This window comes from Pinus tabuliformis, chromosome Q (genome assembly GCF_031772625.1).
Source record: "Pinus tabuliformis cultivar Carrire ecotype Pingquan chromosome Q, CPIR1, whole genome shotgun sequence".
Lineage (NCBI taxonomy): Eukaryota > Viridiplantae > Streptophyta > Pinopsida > Pinales > Pinaceae > Pinus > Pinus tabuliformis.
This window is the reverse complement of record NC_142296.1, coordinates 747,396,434-747,416,545: the sequence shown is the minus strand read 5'-3', so window position 1 is coordinate 747,416,545 and position 20,112 is coordinate 747,396,434. Positions and strand designations below refer to the sequence as shown.

The following is a 20,112-nucleotide window of genomic DNA, read 5'->3' as shown; positions in this document are numbered from 1 at the left end:
GATATTCTAAACAGTTTTTTTATTTTTCATGATAGTTCTTGATTAAGTCACTGGGAGTTCAAGCTATTCTATCTGGTGTGTTCCGCAAACAGTTTGTCCCTTTCACACATTTTAGTTTGTTCCAGCTTGGAACCTTTTCTGAGGTCAGGTATTCAAGAGGTAGCCAATGTCTTTAACATAACTGTAAAAAATTCCACATTGTGACTAAGTTGGTTTTCAGGCATCCATTTCAATCAATTTTCATTATTTCTATTTTGAATTTGGATAAATTTTAGTTACTTAAGAGGGATTTATTTGAACAGGAAATTTGTAATCAAATTTTCAATCCTGATCACAATCCTGAGTCTTCATTATGTGTGATCTGTGATAGGTGAATCCTTTTAGTAAAGGGGAAATTGAAAATTTTTCTTTCATGTTGCAGGATGATTCTAAATGAATTGTATTTTCCAGCTTTTGTGGGATTGGTATTCGCTGGAGCTAGTGATTGGGTGAGGTGAAACATAATAATGACAATTCTTTATATCACAGCCATTTCAGAACATTGCTTTCACGCGTTTTACAATCCTTGTGATTTTTGTGACATTTACAGACTATTTTCCATAAGAAAAACACATGTAGCAGTTTGCTTAAAATCTTGCGTTTCTCTTGTAGCTTGATGGTTATGTGGCTCGCAAAATGAAGATAAACAGTGTGCTAGGATCATATCTTGATCCTCTTGCTGATAAGGCAAGTAATATCTTGCTTTTACTGATGGGTACATATTCAGATATTATGCTTGAGATACTGTATGCTTGTTATATTTGACATTGCTTTAGTTGCAAGTTTCACCTCTTGTTCACCTCTTGTTTTTAATTTCCTGTACAGGTTCTGATTATCTCTGTTGCGTTATCAATGATTAAGAGTGATCTTCTATCTCGTAAGTCATAGTTTTACACTTGAAGATGCCTCTCTTGTGCAGGGTTAGTTTCTGTGGTAATTAAATAACATAAAAGTTCCATAATTGATGCACCAATGGATTTTGATATTCAAAAACTACTTTTGAAGTATTAATGCCAAATCTTTTTTCGATAAAAATTCCTTAGCATGCATCCAAAGAGACTTTGTCATGTTTCATGGAAAATACCATGGAAGAATTCATTTCTTGAGTATGTGTAAGGGGGAAATTATTTTGACGCATAAATCTATAAATGTAAACACGGAGGAAATTTTCTTATTTAGAGCTACAAAATATGCTAGGTATGGTAAGATCTTCGAGAAAATGTAATAAACTCAATCAGCCCATGAGATTTAATGTTTTATTTGCAATTTTTGTGTTAAACATAACAAATTGGGAAAAACAAGCCCTTTTTTGCCCTCGTCTCTGTAATGAACAAGGGCAATTTTATCTAGTATTCCTTGTAGCAATTTGTCCCTTTCTTCCTAATACAGTGGCTAAATTTAATAAACATACAAATGTTGTTCGATGGAACAGTAAACAGTTCAAAATCCTTCCTTTTGCTAACAATGATATAAACAGTGACAGAATATATATATATATTTCAACAATATATCAAGCTGATGTATTTCCAAAACAGAACCACACATATCTCAGTACAGATTCCAACTTCAAACAATTCAACTACAGGACCAGAGGCCCTAACCGGGACCACACTGAAATACAAACAGGAAGTTTAATTCAGGTGCAGCTCTCCTTCAAGTCACACAAAAACTTCTACTCCTTCAAATCGTGTTCAATTCATGCCTGCGTCCAACAATCTGGGCTTAAAACTGACCTCGGCTCCCTTAGAAACCCTAAGACAGAGGCCCATGAACCTTTTCAGGGTAATCCACACCTCAGACGGGATGTTGATTGCTATTGCACATGCAGGGGTCAATAAATAAGCTTACAGATGCCTCGTGAGGGTTTCTTTATACCTGGATTTCGTTCCCACTAGAAAGAAAACTCCCACCGAACTGTTACAGAATTCTTACCCCTTTCGCTACCTTACAGAACGATTGCCTGTAACCATAACTGGAATCAATTCAAGAAAAGATCTTGCTATTTGAAGTGGATAGGTCCTGCGGTCAGAACAAGGAGAATTTCACTGTCTTAAAGATCGTCCTGTGCCATAACAAAGCTCGTTGCCTTCCCAGAATTATCACTGTGCCAAAACAGAAATTAATCTCCCAAGAATTTGCTGCCTCAGACAGAAACTTTGCCCAGAAGAGAGAGGAATAATAAAAGGATGTCAACTAGGGTGGAATCTTTCACCACCGAAATTGACAAGAGAGAGAAGGGGTCTAAAAAACCCTAATTCTCAAGAACAAATGATTTAATCCGTCTCATATTTATAGATTTCCTAGAGGGGCTCTTCTTTTAAAATGATTGGGTAATCTTTACTCCAAGCCCCAATTTTGGGTTTCTTTACTCAGCTGCCCCAAAACTTGCCCAACGGTGGGAATTTTTGGGGTTTTTCCCCTTTTTGGTGGACTATAGCCTACGGGGATTGATAGGCTACTTCGTCCCATTCGTCCTCAATTTGTAGAGGACGTTATAGTTCTCTCCTGCCCGAAATTGCTTGCCCTCAAGCAAATTGCAAATTCAGATGCTGCAGAATGTGTTCCCCTACCAATGTCGCGTCCTCCTCTGGCAAATTCTTCCACCTGATAAGATATTCTGGAATCAATCTTCCCCTTAGCTTCTTTTCCTGCATGGCCATGATCGTCTCGGGAATTAACTCTAGTTGCCCTTCTTTGTCTAAGGGTGTTAGTTCGATAGATGTGGTGACGTGTTGCCCCACAACCTTCTTGAGGCACGATACATGAAATACATTGTGGATTCTGCTATCTCTTGGAAGTTCTAACTCATACACCACTTCGCCAACCTTTTGGAGGATTTTGTACGACCCATAGAACCTAAGCTTCAACTTTTCAACGCCACTCTTCTTAGGCTGCAATCTCAAGAAGGCGAGGTCCCCTTCCTCAAATTTTCGTTATGTTCGACGCTGATCTACGTACAACTTCTGTCGATTTTGAGCAACGTGCATGTTTTCCTTGAGTACTCTGAGGATGTTCTGACTTTCCTGTATCCAATCCTTAGCAATAGGCGCCTTGTTGTCTCCAAAAACCCTGTCGATAAAGGATAGTGCGTCATATCCATATAGGGCTTTGAATGGTGACATCCCAATGGATAAGTGGTAGGTGATATTGTAGCAATGCTCCCCAAAGTATGACCACTTGATCCATGCTTTTTGTTGACCTGTCACATAATTGTGTAGGTATCCTTAAATCCACTTATTCACGATTTCGGTCTGACCATCTATTTGTGGATGATAGCTAGTGCTAGGGATTCAATTCAGTCCCGGACTCCCCACCAGCTTGAAGAGTTCCTTTCGAAAAGCACCCATAAACTTGCTGTTGCGATCGCTAACTATATTCTTTGGTAATCCATATGGTCTGAAGACTTCTCGGAAAAACAGCTCCGCTACTTGTTTGACCGAATAATCCAATTAGATTGTAAAGAAATGTGCGAATTTGGTCAACCTGTCCACCGTAGTGTAAATGCAATCTTTACCTTGCACTTTGGGCAATCCTGTAATGAAGTCCATCAAAACGCTTTCCCATTTCTGTTAAGGAATAGGTATAGCTTGGAGGAGACCTGCAAGAGGCGTATGCTCGACCTTATTTTGTTGGCATGTCATGAATTCCTTGACGTATTTCATACCATCTTTCTTCAAACCCTTCTTGTTGAGAAATCTAGGGGCAGCAAGTGTAGGTGATTTCTCTTGCATGACAACTGTTTGTGATGTATTTCTGCTTTACTTGATTAACATCTTATTTTGCTTTGTTATTATTAGTGTTTTCTATCATCAAACAACTATCAAATCATGAATAACAATGAGATAAAGGACACAAGATATAGGCGATCAGCCAGGGCCAAAACCTCTCCAATCTGAGAGGAAAACCCACACGAATTCTTCTTCTTATAGAATCTTCAATTGATGAATTCCAAGACCTAGACCCTTGACCAAGACTCCTCCAAGACCAAGTCAACCTTGCCTCTTTTGTCACATCAATTCTGCTTCTCTTTACTTATCTTTGACTTTGACCTTTGAACCCCTTGATTATCTTTCTGCAATTTCGGCTTGACTGCACCATGATGCAACTGTAATTTCTTCGTTGACCCAAAACCTTAGACCTGCAATTTTGACTGTGACTTTGGCTTGCAATTCTCGGCCTCTTGGAGTGACTGTTCCTTTTGTACGTATGAGTTGATTAGGAGGATCTCTCCTTCGCTTTGATTGGACTCTTCTTCTTGTAAATTCGGTCTTCAAGAGTGATCATTTTCTTGCTAAAACTTTGACTTCTTTTCAGGTCTGCAACTTGTCCTTACTGTAGCAAAAAATGATGCCCTAGAACTTGCATGTGTGAGTAGATTGGCCCCAAAACAAAGAAAAAATATAGTGACTTCGTTCTTCCCTCGATCTCCTTCTCTTCGCTCTTCTTTAGGTCTCTTTCTTCCTTTTATCGAACATCTTGAGTGAAGTATGCATGCCTCCTTAAGTGAGGCTGAGTCCTCCTATATATAGTCTTCACACCCATGCAATTAGGCCGATTTGTCATCATTCCTAGGCCGACATGTCCTTCTAGATAGATTGATTGCTCTTTTTGAAGGCCGACTTGTTGTAGCACTTGTGACGAGGTCTTCGATGGTCTCTTGACTCTAACATTGACTCAAATAAATTTCTTTACAATATGTAATGTGCCCCAAATGGGTCTTTCATACATGACAATGACCTAAAAGCTCTCAACGGGATTTGCTTCCAAGTTTCTTCTTAATCAAAAACTTGCTTCCAGGCTCCCTCTTAACTAGGGACTTGTTTCCAGTAGCAACTCTTTCTTCATTGGTGGAGATCATGGGACCTTCAGCGACTTGTAGTGCTCCTCCATTCGATGTCATGAATTTGATCTTTAACGACATGGAGCCTTCATCTTTGGGACTTCTTCGTAGGGCATCGACCATCCATCTCTTTCCTTCTTGAATCAGGGTAGTCATGCCATCCTTCCTTTCATCGAAGAGTGATCCATTAGACCATATCCAGATTTTCCTTGTACAACTACCTTTTCCATTTCATGTCTTCTTCAGGATCTTCCATCCCACCACATGAGTATTGGTTGTGGGTGACTTCCACAACTCTCATTTGGTTGTCCTGTATCAACCTATCCAGAAAAAATGAACATCAAATCAAAATTACCTTTTGTGATGGCCCTTTCATGATGACAACCTGCTTGTAGAAACATCAACATATTGCATACGTATTGACACATCTCCAAAATATTTTTGTCAAGGGTCTTTTTCTTTCCAGACTTCATCAGAGCCTTCATACCTTTTTCCATGGAGATGCCATGATCAATTTTCCCAGTTAGCGGATGTTGATTGTTTCTTATGTGATCATAGTTGCATTTCTCATGATCTCTTTGTTGTTCACATATTGTTTCCTAGGAACATTCCATCCATAGTTCCTTGATTTTTGTCAACCACCTCATATTCCATATGAGGACATATTATGTTGATTTCATCTAATCAATATGTGAACCGTGCTTTCATGCATTTCTAGAAGAGAACCCTTTCCTTTGATCATACTCATGAGGTAGAGTATCTATTGTTGTTATCTGCAACTATAAGATGACATGACCTAACTTATCAAACTTATGCATACATACCTCTTTCCTTCTCTTTGTCATCTAGACTTCCTCCAACAACTTCCTTTCCTTGATTGAGAGAATTTCAACCATCTCAACATGCTGTATTCCTTTGTCATCATACCATCATTCATCCAAATCGTGAATCCCATCCAAGGTGGTATTCTTAGCGAGACACTTGCTTCTTCCAAGAGATGAACTTTCTAATGAAGATTCCCATGGAGAATCTTGAATATCCTTGCCTTGCAAATGCCCTTCTCCAATGATGTATGACGAGATCTATACTAGATGACTTCCTTCTTCTGTAAGTGCTACTTATGCTTCTAATGAGGTTACTAAGAGCTACTTTTTCCTATGATGGCTGCTACAAGTATATAGACTTTTACTTCAGCTATGACATGAGCTCTTGCTTCAATAATATGCTTATTATGATGCCTAAGATGCATCCTATCATTCTTTAACCATGGCAGCGGTCTTTCATCTTCTACTTTTCCTTGCTATCTACATCACGAATAATGTCTTAGGGTCCATATTGTTCCTTTCTTCCATCACGCTTCTCAACGGATCAACCTATCCATCTTTTACTTCTTGTGCCTGCAATACTAATTAACAAGTACCCCAAGCAAAAAATACGATACCAAAACATGATGTCAAGTTATCCTTCTAGGGTTTCTATGCAACCAAGAGGTCATTCTAGGGTTTCTTAGGTTCAAACCCTAAATCATATTACGTCACACTAGGGTTTCTCCCATGCCCTAGAATCCTAACAAACCCTAAATCATAGGGAACAATTACTTTAAGATTCGGGTTTCTTATGAGCCATCAACACAAACCTTAGAGTCATAACTTCAACCCTATAACATTTTATGATAGACCCTTAACAATAAGAAAAATATCATACATACCTCATGGATACCTACCTGTGATGCCATGTTTTCTTCACAAAGGTATCTATGTTGTCCTTTTTGCTATCTTTCAGAGTTTCTTTTATTGCTCTCTTGATGGGACCTGCTTCTTCACGAGTTTCTTTAAGACATGGAATGATTGTAGCTCCTTTCTGCTACCTTGATGGCTATAGGTCTTCCGTGCAACATAACTTCATAACGGGGATCCTTTTTGTTGCACTTATCCTTAAATTGACTGCTTTACTAAAAATATATAGATGTTTATCAGTCCTTTTGAATAACTGATTGTGCTACAACTTACAAGCATGACTATATGATTGATGCTTAACTTCTTAGTATTACAAAGATTTGATTCTCCATGAATTCGGGATATGCAATTAGTGACTTTCAATGATCTTCTTGAGGAGTTAGATTTTTCTTTGAGGATGCCCAGAAAATCAGATCTGAGGTTTCTGCTTCTTAAGGTGATATAAACAACCCATTTCTTAAAGGCCTAGATGTGCGCTTTTATTGTCAAAGGACTCTGATTGCTTTTGAATGTTTAAATTAGGCCTTCCACTTCTTGAGAGAGTGATATAGTTTAGTGTATTTCTTCATTGTTTTGAGGTTAGAGCTTGAGAATCCAAAACTTGATCAAACCTTGAAGCCTTGATGATGATGACAACAATTTTCTTCTTGCTTTTCTTGGACGAGTAGACTTCAATATGCTTTGATTTGCATATTTCTTTTATTTGAGGTCTTTTTGAGGTCTCCTTCTTTGAGTTGATAATTGAGCGAAGTTTCCAAGAATGCTTCAAGTGGAGAAATTAGAGTTTTGAAACCTTCTTTTATTGTCTTCATTCAAGATGATAATGTAATCCTTGTCTTTGAAATGCCTTGGAGAATAGAGGATCTTCTTGATGATTAATACCCTTGATAATCTTCTAGAACTTCGGTCCTTGAGTGTCCTTTATTGAGCTGCCCTTCCTTGACTTGACACCTTAGCTCTGATACCATGTTGAGAAATCTAGGGGCAATAAGTGTAGGTGATTTCTCTCACATGACAGTTGTTTGTGATGTATTTTTGCTTTACTTGAATAACATCTTCTTTTGTTTTGTTATTATTAGTGTTTTCTTTCATCAAACAACTATCAAATCATAAAGAACAATGAGACAAAGGACACAAGATATAGGTGATCATCCAGGGCCAAAACCTCTCCAATCTCAAAGGAAAACCCACACAAATTCTTCTTCTTATAGAATCTTCAATTGATGAATTCCAAGACCTAGACCCTTGACCAAGACTCCTCCAAGACCAAGTTAACCTTTGCCTCTTTTGTCACACCAATTGTGTTGCTCTTTACTTATCTTTGAATTTGACCTTCCAACACATCGACTATCTTTCTGCAATTTTGGCTTGACTGTACCTTGATGCAACTGTAATTTCTTCATTGACCCAGAACCTCGGACCTGCAACTTTGACTGGGACTTCGACTTGCAATTCTTGGCCTCTTGTAGTGGTTGTTCCTTCGTACGTATGAGTTGATTAGGAGGCTTCTCTCCTTTGCTTTGATTGGACTCTTCTTGTAAATTCGGCCTTCAAGAATGATCATTTTCTTGTTAAAATTTTGACTCCTTTTCAGGTCTGCAACTTGTAGAGATTTCTACAAATCTAGCTTTGATACCATGTAGAAATTTCTACAAATCTAGCTCTGATACCATGTAGAAATGCCTTGTAGATTCGAACTATAGATTGTAATATGCTAAAACAATTGACATGAATCTACTCTACTCATCAGCGGAAACAATAATCGATCGATGAAATCATGAAGCATACAAGAGAAAGAATTCAGTCACACATAACACAATGATTTTCTCGGGAAAGTCACAACTAAAAACCCCTGCTATCTATATATTGCATTAGTCAAAGAATATGAGAAGATTACAACGCTTTGCTCAAGCCCGAGCAACCTCTGCACTATCTCTATCTATCTTATTGCTTCCCATGCAAGCCTTGGATGAATACAATATGCTCTGCTCAACCTGCACAAGTATTTTATGTCCTTTCACTGACTAACTGCCTTTGGCCAATACTTAGCCAAATTCCTAGCCTTCCAAGCTCCTACTTACTTGCTCTCACAAGATCCATGCACAAACTTGTGCTTCCTATTGCTTGGTCTCACCAACTCTTGCTCACCATAACAATGATTAAACTTGTGCCTTCATTCCTTCTTTTAAAGGCAATTCAAATGGTTAAAATTAGTGAGTTTTCTAATTAAGGAATGATTTATTTTAGGCCCTTTTCTGACTGCATGCACCATTTGTTTAATTTAGATGATTTTTTCAACTGATAGTACACTGTCCCCAAACTCCAATCTCAACTGGGTCTTTCTCTGATTTGACATGAATGGGTTAATTATGAGTGAATCTTCAATTTATGGGTTGATCACTATCGGCAACACCTTGTGATTCTATTTTGGAATATATATATATATATATATTCCAAAATAGAATCATACATTCAATACAGATTCCAACTTCAAACAGTTCAACTACAAGATCAAAGGCCCTAACTGCTACCAAACCAAAATATAAACTGGAAGTTTAATTCAGGTTATTCTGGATATAAAATTATTCGCTATACTAGATACTACAGGTCATGACTTCCATCTGTTTAGCAAACACAATCTTTGTTCCAATTCAGTGCTCCGTGAGGGTTTTCTGATGGTGCAACTCTCCTTCAAGTCACACGAAAACTTCTGTTCCTTCAAATCGTGTTTGATTCATGCCTGCATCCAACTCTTGTTTCAAATCTGAGCTTAAAACTAACCTCGACTCCCTTAGAAACCCTAAGCTAGAAGCCCACAAACTTTTTCAGGGTAATCCACACCTTAGACGGGACATTTATTGCTATTGCACATGCGGGGGTCAATAAATTAGCTTCCAGATGCCTCACAAGGGTTTCTTTTTATCTGGACTTCGTTCTAGAAAGAAAACGCCCACTAAACTGTTACAAAATTCTTACCCCTTTTGCTATCTTGCAAAACGATTGCCTATAACCAGAACCAGAATCAAGTCAGTAAAGACCTTGCCGTTTGAAGTGGATAGGTCCCGTGGTCAGAACAATGAGAATTTTGCTATCTTAAAGATCACTTTGTGGCATAACAGAGCTCGCTGCCTTCCCAGAGTTATCACTGTGCCAAAACATAGATTAATCTCCCAGGTATTCATTGCCTCAGACAAAAACTTTGCCAAGAACAAAGAGGAATTATAAAAGGATGTCAACTGGGGTGGACTCTGTCACCACCGAAATTGTCATGAGAGAGAAGGGGTCTAAAAAATCCTAATGCTCAAGAACAAATGATTTGATCCACACTTGATGATCCAAAATTATTTCATCCGTCTCATATTCATAGATTTCCTAGAGGGGCTTTTCTTTTAAAAGGATTGGGTAATCTTTAGTCCAAGCCCCAATTTTGGGTTTCTTTGCCCAATTGCCCCAAAACTTGCCAAATAGTGGAAAATTTTTGGGGTTTTTCCCCTTCTTGGAGGACTATAGCCTACGAGGATTGATAGGCTACGTCGTCCCATTCGTCCTCAATTCGTAGAGGCCATTATGTCTCTTTTACTATGTTGTTTGAAAGGTTATATGGTTAAGTATGAAATGTTGAATTGCTGAAAAATGAAAAGAAATGTTTGGGGGAGTGTCTCAAAAAAGAAAATATATATAGAGAAAAACATGTAATATTTCTAATGGTAATTTACAACGACAGACAAAGCAAACATAGCCAAAAACACACAGAAAATTACTCAAACATTAGAACACCATTTTAAAGCCAAAAATTGCGTTGTTGAGCCATTTTAGTATAATAAGGAGAGGGTACAATGAGGTGTTGGAAAGAGTGCACCTGGGCTTGCTCAAGGCAAGCTAGCTAAACCCAAATGAACAATAAGAAATCCCTCACAAATTTGTTGTTGCTCTCTCCTGGCTCTGCGTTGAAACTACCTAGAAAATATGCTGCTGGTTGCAAAGAACTGCTACTAGGGCCTTCTCGGATGTTCAGAAAATTCTGGGAATTAACCCGGGCTGTCCACCAATAACTCACAAAAGCACACGAAGGAATTGGCCAAATGTTGACCTTGGAATTTCGGCACAATTTTCCCCTAGCTCCTCTAGCTATTCGCTGAGTTGGGGACCCTGTTTGACCCCTCAAATCTGCCCAGATTTTTTTTCCAAATTAATCTTGGCCTCTCCTCAATAAACCGAGAAAAACCGAGAAAGGGTTTGTCCTAGTTTTGACGCTCCAAAATTGACCCCCAAATGCTTGCCCCCTCCACAAGCAGAAGAAGTAACCTGAAGCAAATGCTGCGTTTGTTGCTTAGCCAAAATGCTTGAAAAGCACCCATAACACTTCCCCAGACTCCACCTCAAGTTTCAACCCCGAACTCTCTTCACTCCACAACCTCCAAGCGTGCATCCTCTAAGAACTGCGCAGTCCCTGTGCTGTTACTGCCAATCCTCTCCACAAACTCGCACTCCCCGTTGTTGGTACGAACTGGTATAGCTACGACTCCCTCCTTGGGCTGACACTCGAAGTCCACTGAAGCAAGGGTTGAGATATCTGCTCGGAGACACTCGTGTGCTGAACAACACTGCAGACTTGGTTTCAGCTCAAGCGAGCTATGTCAAAGACACAATTTCTGAATAGATGAATGAATGGCCCAAATCGAGTGCCTCTTGCTCTATTTATCAAATAACCTCCAAGATGCCCATGTGGGCCCAACTCGACTTTCCCCACCAACTTCGCTCCAATGAGAGTGTCTTCCACATGTGGGCCGTAATTCTCCATGGGGTGGCCCCCACGCTCCACTAGAGCCGCAATATTTCCCTTCCTTCCTAATGTTTGGGCCCTCACTTAATCCCAAAATTCATGTGGGACCTCTGAACCCACATCTCCTAAGTGGAAACATGAAATAAGGAAAAACTGGGTAAGATTGATAAGTGGGAATATCACAGCCCTCTCCGCCAAAACGTTGCTTGTCCTCAAGAAATTACCGAACAATGTTCTCTAGTTGTTGCTCCCCATTGTCACTGCAAAAATGTGCCAGGGTCCTAGATGCGCCACTGATTCATCCCTGAGCTCTGCACTGTCCTGACATGAAAGAATCCCTCAATACTAGGATCCCAGACCATCTTGTCCCAATTGGAGCTCCCCTCGCTGCACTCACTATCCTGCCTGGTATAAGTATCATAAGTCCCCTGTATACCATCAATGAGTAGCTAAGTTACCGGAAACGTCCCTCCAAAACCCCAGAAACGTCGTTCGGCGTTTCGTAAACAGAAATGCCATGGAACCGACAAAGAAACGTTTCAATTTTTTGGAAACATAAGATCATATTTATGAAATGTTTCCATTCTTTTGGAAACATGAAATCCTACTTCTGAAACGTTTCGGGCTTTTTTAAGGGTTTTAGATTCGTTTCTAGAGTTTCCTGACTTGGATAGACGTTGAACGCCATGTGTCATATGACTTTGTTTGACGAGGAGGCACCAATAATTGCGTCTTCAAGTGGACATGGCAACAATGCTCCCACTCATGGAGATGATCCAAATGATGATGTGGATCTTAATTACATCGCTGAAGACATATTTGATGATGTGTAAATGTAATTTATGATGATGTTTTAAACTTTTGAACAATGAACATTGAATGCCATAATATGTCATATGATAGTAGACTGCCAGTCATAGTTCATTTTGTAATTTGCACTATGTAGTGTGCATATAACATTATTAATTTTAGTGATGATGTTGATTATTGAAATCGGAAACAAAAACTTGATGATATGTTGAATGTTATGATAATCACTATTGATGATGACAATGTTTATGTTGAATTGATGATGATGATTTGTTTGTGGATTTCATGATGATGATTATGTATTTTTAAATACAGAATTTTGATTCTAAAATATGAATGGCCATATGAAAGTTTTATTTTGTCATATATATATATATATATATATATATATATATATAGATATATGCCGTTTCCTTGCCGTATCATATCCATATTTTTTGAAAATTTGCTATATCCGTTTCAAACCCCGTTTCCGTATCCATTTTAGTGCAACTTATATGAGTAGGGGATCATGATAATGTGACACTATAGCCAACTCCTCGTGAAGCTGTCCTACCATATAGGCCATCTCATGCACTCCAGGAGTATACTCTCGAAGATACCACCGAATCCCTGTAGAGATAACATCTCGCTCACGTGGGCTTCTCCTGATATCATCCTATTGACCCACCTGCCATGCTAATGAAGTCCCGCATGCCATCAACGAGTCACCAAAGCCCAATGGAAGATCTGAATGATCTTCCCCTGTAGAAATCAGCTCATCCCCAAGGGTAGTTGTACTGCCAAGTCCTATGATGCCCGGATCCCACGCTAGTCTAAAAAGGGTGCCACTATGCTGTCGCTGCGCAACTCTGATCATGACAGTCTGTCCCTCGTGCTCAAGTTGTATCCACCTTTCCTGGGACCTGACGACTTAACATCTATGGAGTCCCAATGCATTTGGACCAAGCACCTCCATGATGTCGCCTACTACCCATCCAACACTCACCTTGATCCGTAGTGATAACAAGGAAAACCAACCTTGCCATGCGATCAAGGCCTCAACGCTCTGCCACATGTCAAACCAAGGGTGAGCTAGGTCATCACTTGTCCTGATCCCACTCACAACGAAGCAGAGTGTCCAATCGACCAACCAAACCCCTAAATCCCATAGCTAGAACCACTGTGGCATACTCATGACAACTGATGGAACCAACTTGTACCGCGTCTTAGGTCCCTACGTGCAATCAATATATGAACTGCATACACCACGAACCAATCTGGTGCATGCGACACAACCCTGTGCCGGCCATACCACACAATGGGATCTGTCGTCCTACCTGCTAAAAGTGCTCCCAATACTGCCCAGAGTCTAAACATCTGCTTGTAAGCAAGGTCCAGCTACTGCTATAAATGCTCCAGAGACACCTCAGAATGTCTCACCAAAAGGGAATCATGTATCACCTTGAGTGTGGGCTCAAGGGTGGTGCAAGTGCTACCTCTGCAGGAGATTGGACTATCCCCAAGCCTGCATCCACCAAATCACGTCCTGAGTCCTGACCATATGCCACAACTTGAAAGCCTCTCTCCCAATGCACTGTATCCCATCCAACTGCCTCAGATGAACCTCATGGGTCCTGTTGCTCATGATGAGAGCATCAAGAGATGATATCCAAATCCCTTGTGTCAGTGTGCAATACTGGAGAGTGATAAATGGAAGTTCATGATCGGCCCTGTGATCAACTATTCTCCAAATTTGAGTTGTGCCAAACCCAATGGTGTGCCTGATGCCCTCGTCAGGATATCTCTATGGCGACAACACTCTGACAACATGTTGTGCATCATCTTGCTCGTCTGCACATAAGTACGTACCCCTACACACCTCTGCATAACAATGAACTCCGTGGCACAACTCCATGCTCCCTTGGATACCAACGCTCAATGCCATGCCCCCATGTACCATAGGGAATGCCACATGTGCCCATGCAACCACCACGCTGTTAGTACACTTGCCACGAAGTGATCTACACCTCCTTATTTGCCTTGGTAATCCTGAGCGGCCTAACTCCACACCTGCTAGAGGGGATATCTTTGCTGTGTCGATCCTCGTTGACTCCTGTTTCCAATACCTTAATGGGAGAACATGGTCTCCATACAATGCCTGGTCCGGTGGCCTACCCATGCCACCTCCTCCCACTAGGTCCTGCCAGAGAATGCTAATCATCTTGCGACCCCATGCATAACCAACATGCCAATACAATCCATGGAGCCTGCACACAAACCGACTATCTGCTAATGATGACTAGAATTCCCCTAGGGAATCTATGTGCTCAGTCACTGGGTCGACTACCTCATCAATGCCATAGCCATCCCGTATGTTTGATATCGGATAGGGAGCTCCACCTGGATCCCAATGCCAACCTGGGCCTCTAGTGCCCTCGGTGTCTAAGAGTTCTCACTGAGCTTTACTCCAAGCTATGACCATCTCCATGAGTCCAGTCCACTCCACCAGGTACCAACTTAGATTCTCTCGCCATCCAACCCTAAGAGAGGGATTGAATGCAGGAACTCCCACACATAGAACAACCCTGACATGCAGATGTTGCACCTTGTGCAACTCCAATTGTCTCATCTCGCTATCCAGGTCAACCCATGAGATCTGATGAGGTAGCTCCGTTTCCCTCTCCAATGGGAAAAGGTGACCCAATAATGTTGCTAACTTGGTCATCCCCTCTGGTATGTCTAGTCAACTCCACCTCTCTCATTCCAATGCATAGGGGTAGGATGATAACGCTATAGATCTTGTCAGTGTGCCTCTGAAGCGAACTGTGATGGAATCCCCGCGTATGGTCTCTATGTTGCCCCTCATCAATGGTTAGCCCAAAGGATGGCTGCACATCCTCCTCCATCATGGGCTCGACACGAGTCTCCAACTTCTCCTCCATAGACAACCTAACATGCAATGCATGCTCATCAGTTAGTTGTAGGTGGCTGTTTTTCTGAAGCTCTGTCATAGACCAAGATGGCTCATCAATGGATACCTCATAAATGGATGTGTGCTAAACTGCCTCCTCCAATCTGTCTATTGGGGCTACCAAAGGAAGCTCCAACAGGGGTGACTCTTGCGTCACACTAGGTGTATCCTCATGCTAATCCTGCGTGCCATTAGCCTCATGCTCAGCCGGTTGGAACACATCTAGATGAACTCCCTCCTCTAGGGGTATGTTCTCTCTCATCTCCTCACTACCTTCGCCACCCGTCTTCATCTCTGCAGTATTGTTACTAGTGTTTCGTTCAACAACCATGCTCCTCTTATTTCCTTCATTTGCGGGTTGACAACCACTGTTTCTTCTCTACCTTTGCTAACAACCATCCTTCGAGAAACCCCACTAATCTCTCGATGCTCCTAGTAACATTTTCGAATTTCTCCTGCTGAGACATTTTTTGGGCATAAGTTCAATCTGGAGAATAATGTGGGACTTGTGTTTTAGCCTCTGGAATTCTAGTCCCCAATAATACTTGAGCATTTGTGTGATTTAGACCCACAACTGGCCAAAATCATCCTCTGATACCTCTAAAATATTCCTAATGGAAATTTACAATGATAGACAAAGCAAACATAGCCAAAAACACACAGAAAATTACTTAAACATCAGAACACCATTCTAAAGACAAAAACTGCACTGTCGAGCCATTTTATTATAATAAGAAGAGGGTACAATGAGGTGCTGGAAAGAGTGCACCCAGGCTTGCTCAAGGCAAGCTAGCTAAACCCAAATGAACAATAAGAAATCCCTCTCAAATCTGTTGTTGCTCTCTCCTATCTCTGCGCTAAAACTACCCAGAAAATATGCAGTTGGTTGCAAAGAACTGCTACTAGGGCCTCCTCGGATGCTCAGAAAACTATGGGAAATTAACCCCGGGCTCTCCACCAATAACCCACAAAAAACCACGAAGGAATTGGCCGAATGTTGACCTTGGAATTTCGTCCCAATTTTCCCCTATCTACTAGTTGAGTTGGGGCCCCTGTTTGACCCCTCAAATCTGCCCAGATAATTCTGCCAAATTAATCTTGGCCTCTCCTCAATAAACCCAGAAAGGGTGTCCAAGTTTTGATGCTCCAAATTTGACCCCCAAATGCTTGGCCCTCCTCCACAAGCAGAGGACGTAACCTGAAGCAAATGCCGCGTTTGTTGCTTCGCCAAAATGCTAGAAAAGCCCCCATAACACTTCCGCGGACTCCACCTCAAGTTTAAGCCCCTAACTCTCTTCACTCCACAACGTCCAAGCGTGCCTTCTCAAAGAACTGCATTGTCCCTGTGCTGTTGTTGCCAATCCTTTCCACAAACTCGCACTCCTTGCTGCTGGTATGAACTGGTATAGGTAGGACTCCCTCCTTGGGTTTGGCACTCGAAGTCCACCGAAGCAAGGGTTTAGATCTTCGTTCGGAGACACTCGTGTGCTGAACAACGCTGTAGACTTGGCTTCAACTCAAGTGTGCTATGTCAAAGACACAATTTCTGAATAGATGAATGAATGATCCAAATAAGTGCGTCTTGCTCTATTTATCAAAGAGCCTCCGAGATGCCCATGTGGGCCCAGCTCGACTTTCCCCACCAACTTCGCTCTAATGAGAGTGTCTTCCACATGTGGGCCGTAATTCTCCATGGGGTGGCCCCCACACTCCACTAGAGCTGCAATATTTCCCTTCCTTCCTAATGTTTGGGCCCCCACTTAATCCCAAAATTCATGTGGGACCTCTGAACCCACATCTCCTGAGTGCAAACATGAAATAAGACAAAATTGGGCAAGATTGATATTTCCATTAGCAATATTGCTAAGTGGGAATATCACAAAACAACAATAGTCATGAACATTTTTTTGTAGCAAAAGTCAGTTTAGAACTGGAGCTAAGTTTTTGTCTTTTTGGTTAAGAACTTCCACTCCATCTGAAAAAGAATTTTATTTAAAACTGCAAATAAAAACCGATCTTTTTATGTTTACTTCGTGTGGGAATGCCTTGGATGTGGAACCCAGGAAAATACGCCGAATATTGGATATTTGTTTTCAGTCATTGCTAGAAATGCTGGCCAAATTTTAGTCATATTTCGAAATGTTTTAAAGAGTAAATGAAACATATTTTTCTACCAACGAGTGAATGAGAATACTAATTGATTTTCAAAGTTTTCTATTTGCTAGGCTCTTAATTGCAATCATTGGGTCAATGCTTGTTTTAGTTTCTATTGAAGTTGCTGAAATGTTTCAAACTGGAATTTTAATTCGGGCTGTGGTCTTGGTACTGCGATTGTTTCTATGTATGTACAATTACTATTTGGATCATTTGAAATTTGTCCAAATTGATTATTAATACTTAATGCTTGGCATAACATTTGCAGCTTCTCTTGTTGCTTTGGTTGTGGCAAGAGATTGTGCACTTGTGGGAGGTGCATTCTATAAAAGAGCTGATTCTATGGGTTGGGAAGTAAGTTATTTTTCTTGTATTCCCTTTTTATATATTTACTTGTATTTTGAGCTCTTCGTGAAACAGAGTTCATTTTGACCTTTTGAAGGACAAAATCAATTCCATGATGCATGAGGCAGCCTGTTTTGGTATTTTTCATGGCATCTTATGGTTTCGTCTCTCGAATTTGGAATTAAAATTGCTGTTTTTCTTTATCAATTGATGTGTGTTATGCTATGCCTAGGGTCCAGAATACGTTATCTAATGTCCTTGAGAAGGTGTGTAAAAATGATGTTACGTGCACACTTTTTAAAATAGTTTTGGGACTGTACATATCTTGGGATTTGTTCTATTTATTGGGTTGAAGGTAGCAACCAGATGGGTTGAATAGTGTTACTTCTAGGAACATTTTAGGTTAGGAGAGTTTTCAGATGGTGTTAAGGATATAATTTATAAATACGTTTCAAGGTATGAGATACTTATATGGAACAAGGTATGTATGAGATACAATTTGATTGAGTTACGGGAAATTAAAATGTTTTATGAACATGCTACATAATTTAAGAGGATAATATGAATCAACATAGTTCATTCATGCATGGATAATCAATATGTTGATTCATTTAGACTCACAAATATTAAAATATCAAAGTTGCTAATAACTCAGATTGGTCAAGCAGTCAAAATGTAGTATCAAGTCCTATTTCTTGTATTTCGAATCGAGTCCAATGTTTTGCATTATCCATTAATGTTGGTCAGGCTATGCTTAGGGGAAGGTGAATAAAAGTGATGATAGATGCTTACATTTTTCAACATTGTTTGGGGGTATAGATATCTTGGGATTTGCTCTATTTGTTGGGTTGAAGCTATAACAATTAGATGAATGAATATTGATGCCTGTAAGAATATTTTAGGTTAGGAGAAATTTTAGATGGTGTTAAAAGTATTAGTATTTTTCAAGGCATGAGATACACATATGGAACTAGGTATGTGTGAGATACACATTGTCTGAGTTATATAAAAAGGAAATGATTTCCTCATTTGCAAAAAGTTATAAAAGGTATGAAGCTACATAATTTAAAGAGAATAAGGTGTGGGTCAGATGAGGAGACACAATGGAAGAAGGCCTAGTATATTTCATTGATCAAGAGGAATGGGCATTCCAAAGGTCTATTTTCGTGAGAAGGGATGAACTAATAGAGGCTTGGAAAGACTCTAAGGGCTTTAGCAAAGATTGCAGGATAGAGAAACCTCTAATTCTAGAATAGGTCTAGTCTAAATCTGAGGGTAAGGGCTTGGTAAATGAGGAGGTACTTTCCATTATGAAGGAATGACCTATAGTTTGCTAGTACAAATGCTTTATGAAGTCGATGAATGCTACCCCACTTGGAAGGCTGGCATGATAGATTAAGTGATGGATCTATCATATCACTATATCACATTGCTATATCTAGATCTTGAAGAACTAGGCAAGAAATGTAACACAAAGGAAGTTGAAGGTAATCTTGGACTAGGGTTGGGAAAATTGTCATGGGAAGAGTTGGCCAATGGAAGTTGATGGGTTCACGCGCTAATGACCTAGTGCAAAACTCTAATCGAGGAAAGAGCCCCTATAAGAGGAAGTGTTTGAAGAGGTGCAAGGAGAGGGTTAGTTTGGTTATGGGAGAGGATGTGGATCTAGATGACATTACAACCCTAATGAGCATTGCCATTACAAATCAATTCATTGGAAAATTGATTTTGAAAGGTTGGATAAAGAGGCCGATGGAGTGATTGGCTAGGTTTCCTAGGCTACATGCCCAAATACCACACCCTAATAAGTTTTTGGATTTCTTTTGATCTCTGTTTGGAATTCGATATGGAAAAGCTATTACACAAGAAATAGATTTGGGCTCGATGTTTTGGGACATTCATAAATGGAAACTAGGGTTTCACTCTAAGAAAGAACCAATGTATATGTAGCCTATTTAGGTTAAACTCCTAGGCTTGCTAATGGAAATGTTGAGTGAAAAATTCTTAGAAATAATAAATGGAATTGGAACATTTATAGGATTGGAAGATGGGTTTCATTTAAAAATTGATAGAAGAGTAATTGAAATATTGGTTGAAATTGCTTTAAGAGAAGGGTTTGTAGATGAATTGGAAATTAGATGGGGGAAAGGGCAATTTGTGAAAACCCTAGACCATTTGAATATTCCTTTCAGGTGCTCATGGTGCCATGAAAGAGGCCTCTTTTGGAAGGAATCCACAGACCCTAAAGAGAAAAAAGTATGGGAAGTATAAAATAAGCCAGGAAATTCTCCTGAGTCCTAACGCCACTAAGGAAAAGGCTATCCTAGGTGATCCGAAAGAAGTCTCGTGGTCAATTTCAGAAGGGACAGGTTTGAAATTTATGTAAGTAGATGAAGTAGAAGCAAGGAATCATAACCAATCATCTGAAGAAGTAATTATCAGTGTTCCACGG

The 20,112-nt window shown here is 40.1% G+C and overlaps 1 protein-coding gene across 1 annotated transcript in view; it reads left to right on the top strand.

Moving 5' to 3' along the window:
* The window catches only part of LOC149221693 (CDP-diacylglycerol--glycerol-3-phosphate 3-phosphatidyltransferase 1, chloroplastic-like), a 220,106-nt gene that overhangs the window by 113,651 nt on the left and 86,343 nt on the right, over window positions 1-20,112 (top strand). The window contains 4 exon segments of the mRNA XM_089385191.1: window positions 422-488; window positions 652-726; window positions 865-916; window positions 17,584-17,669. Of these exon segments, the coding sequence (XP_089241317.1) occupies window positions 422-488; window positions 652-726; window positions 865-916; window positions 17,584-17,669 (280 nt within the window).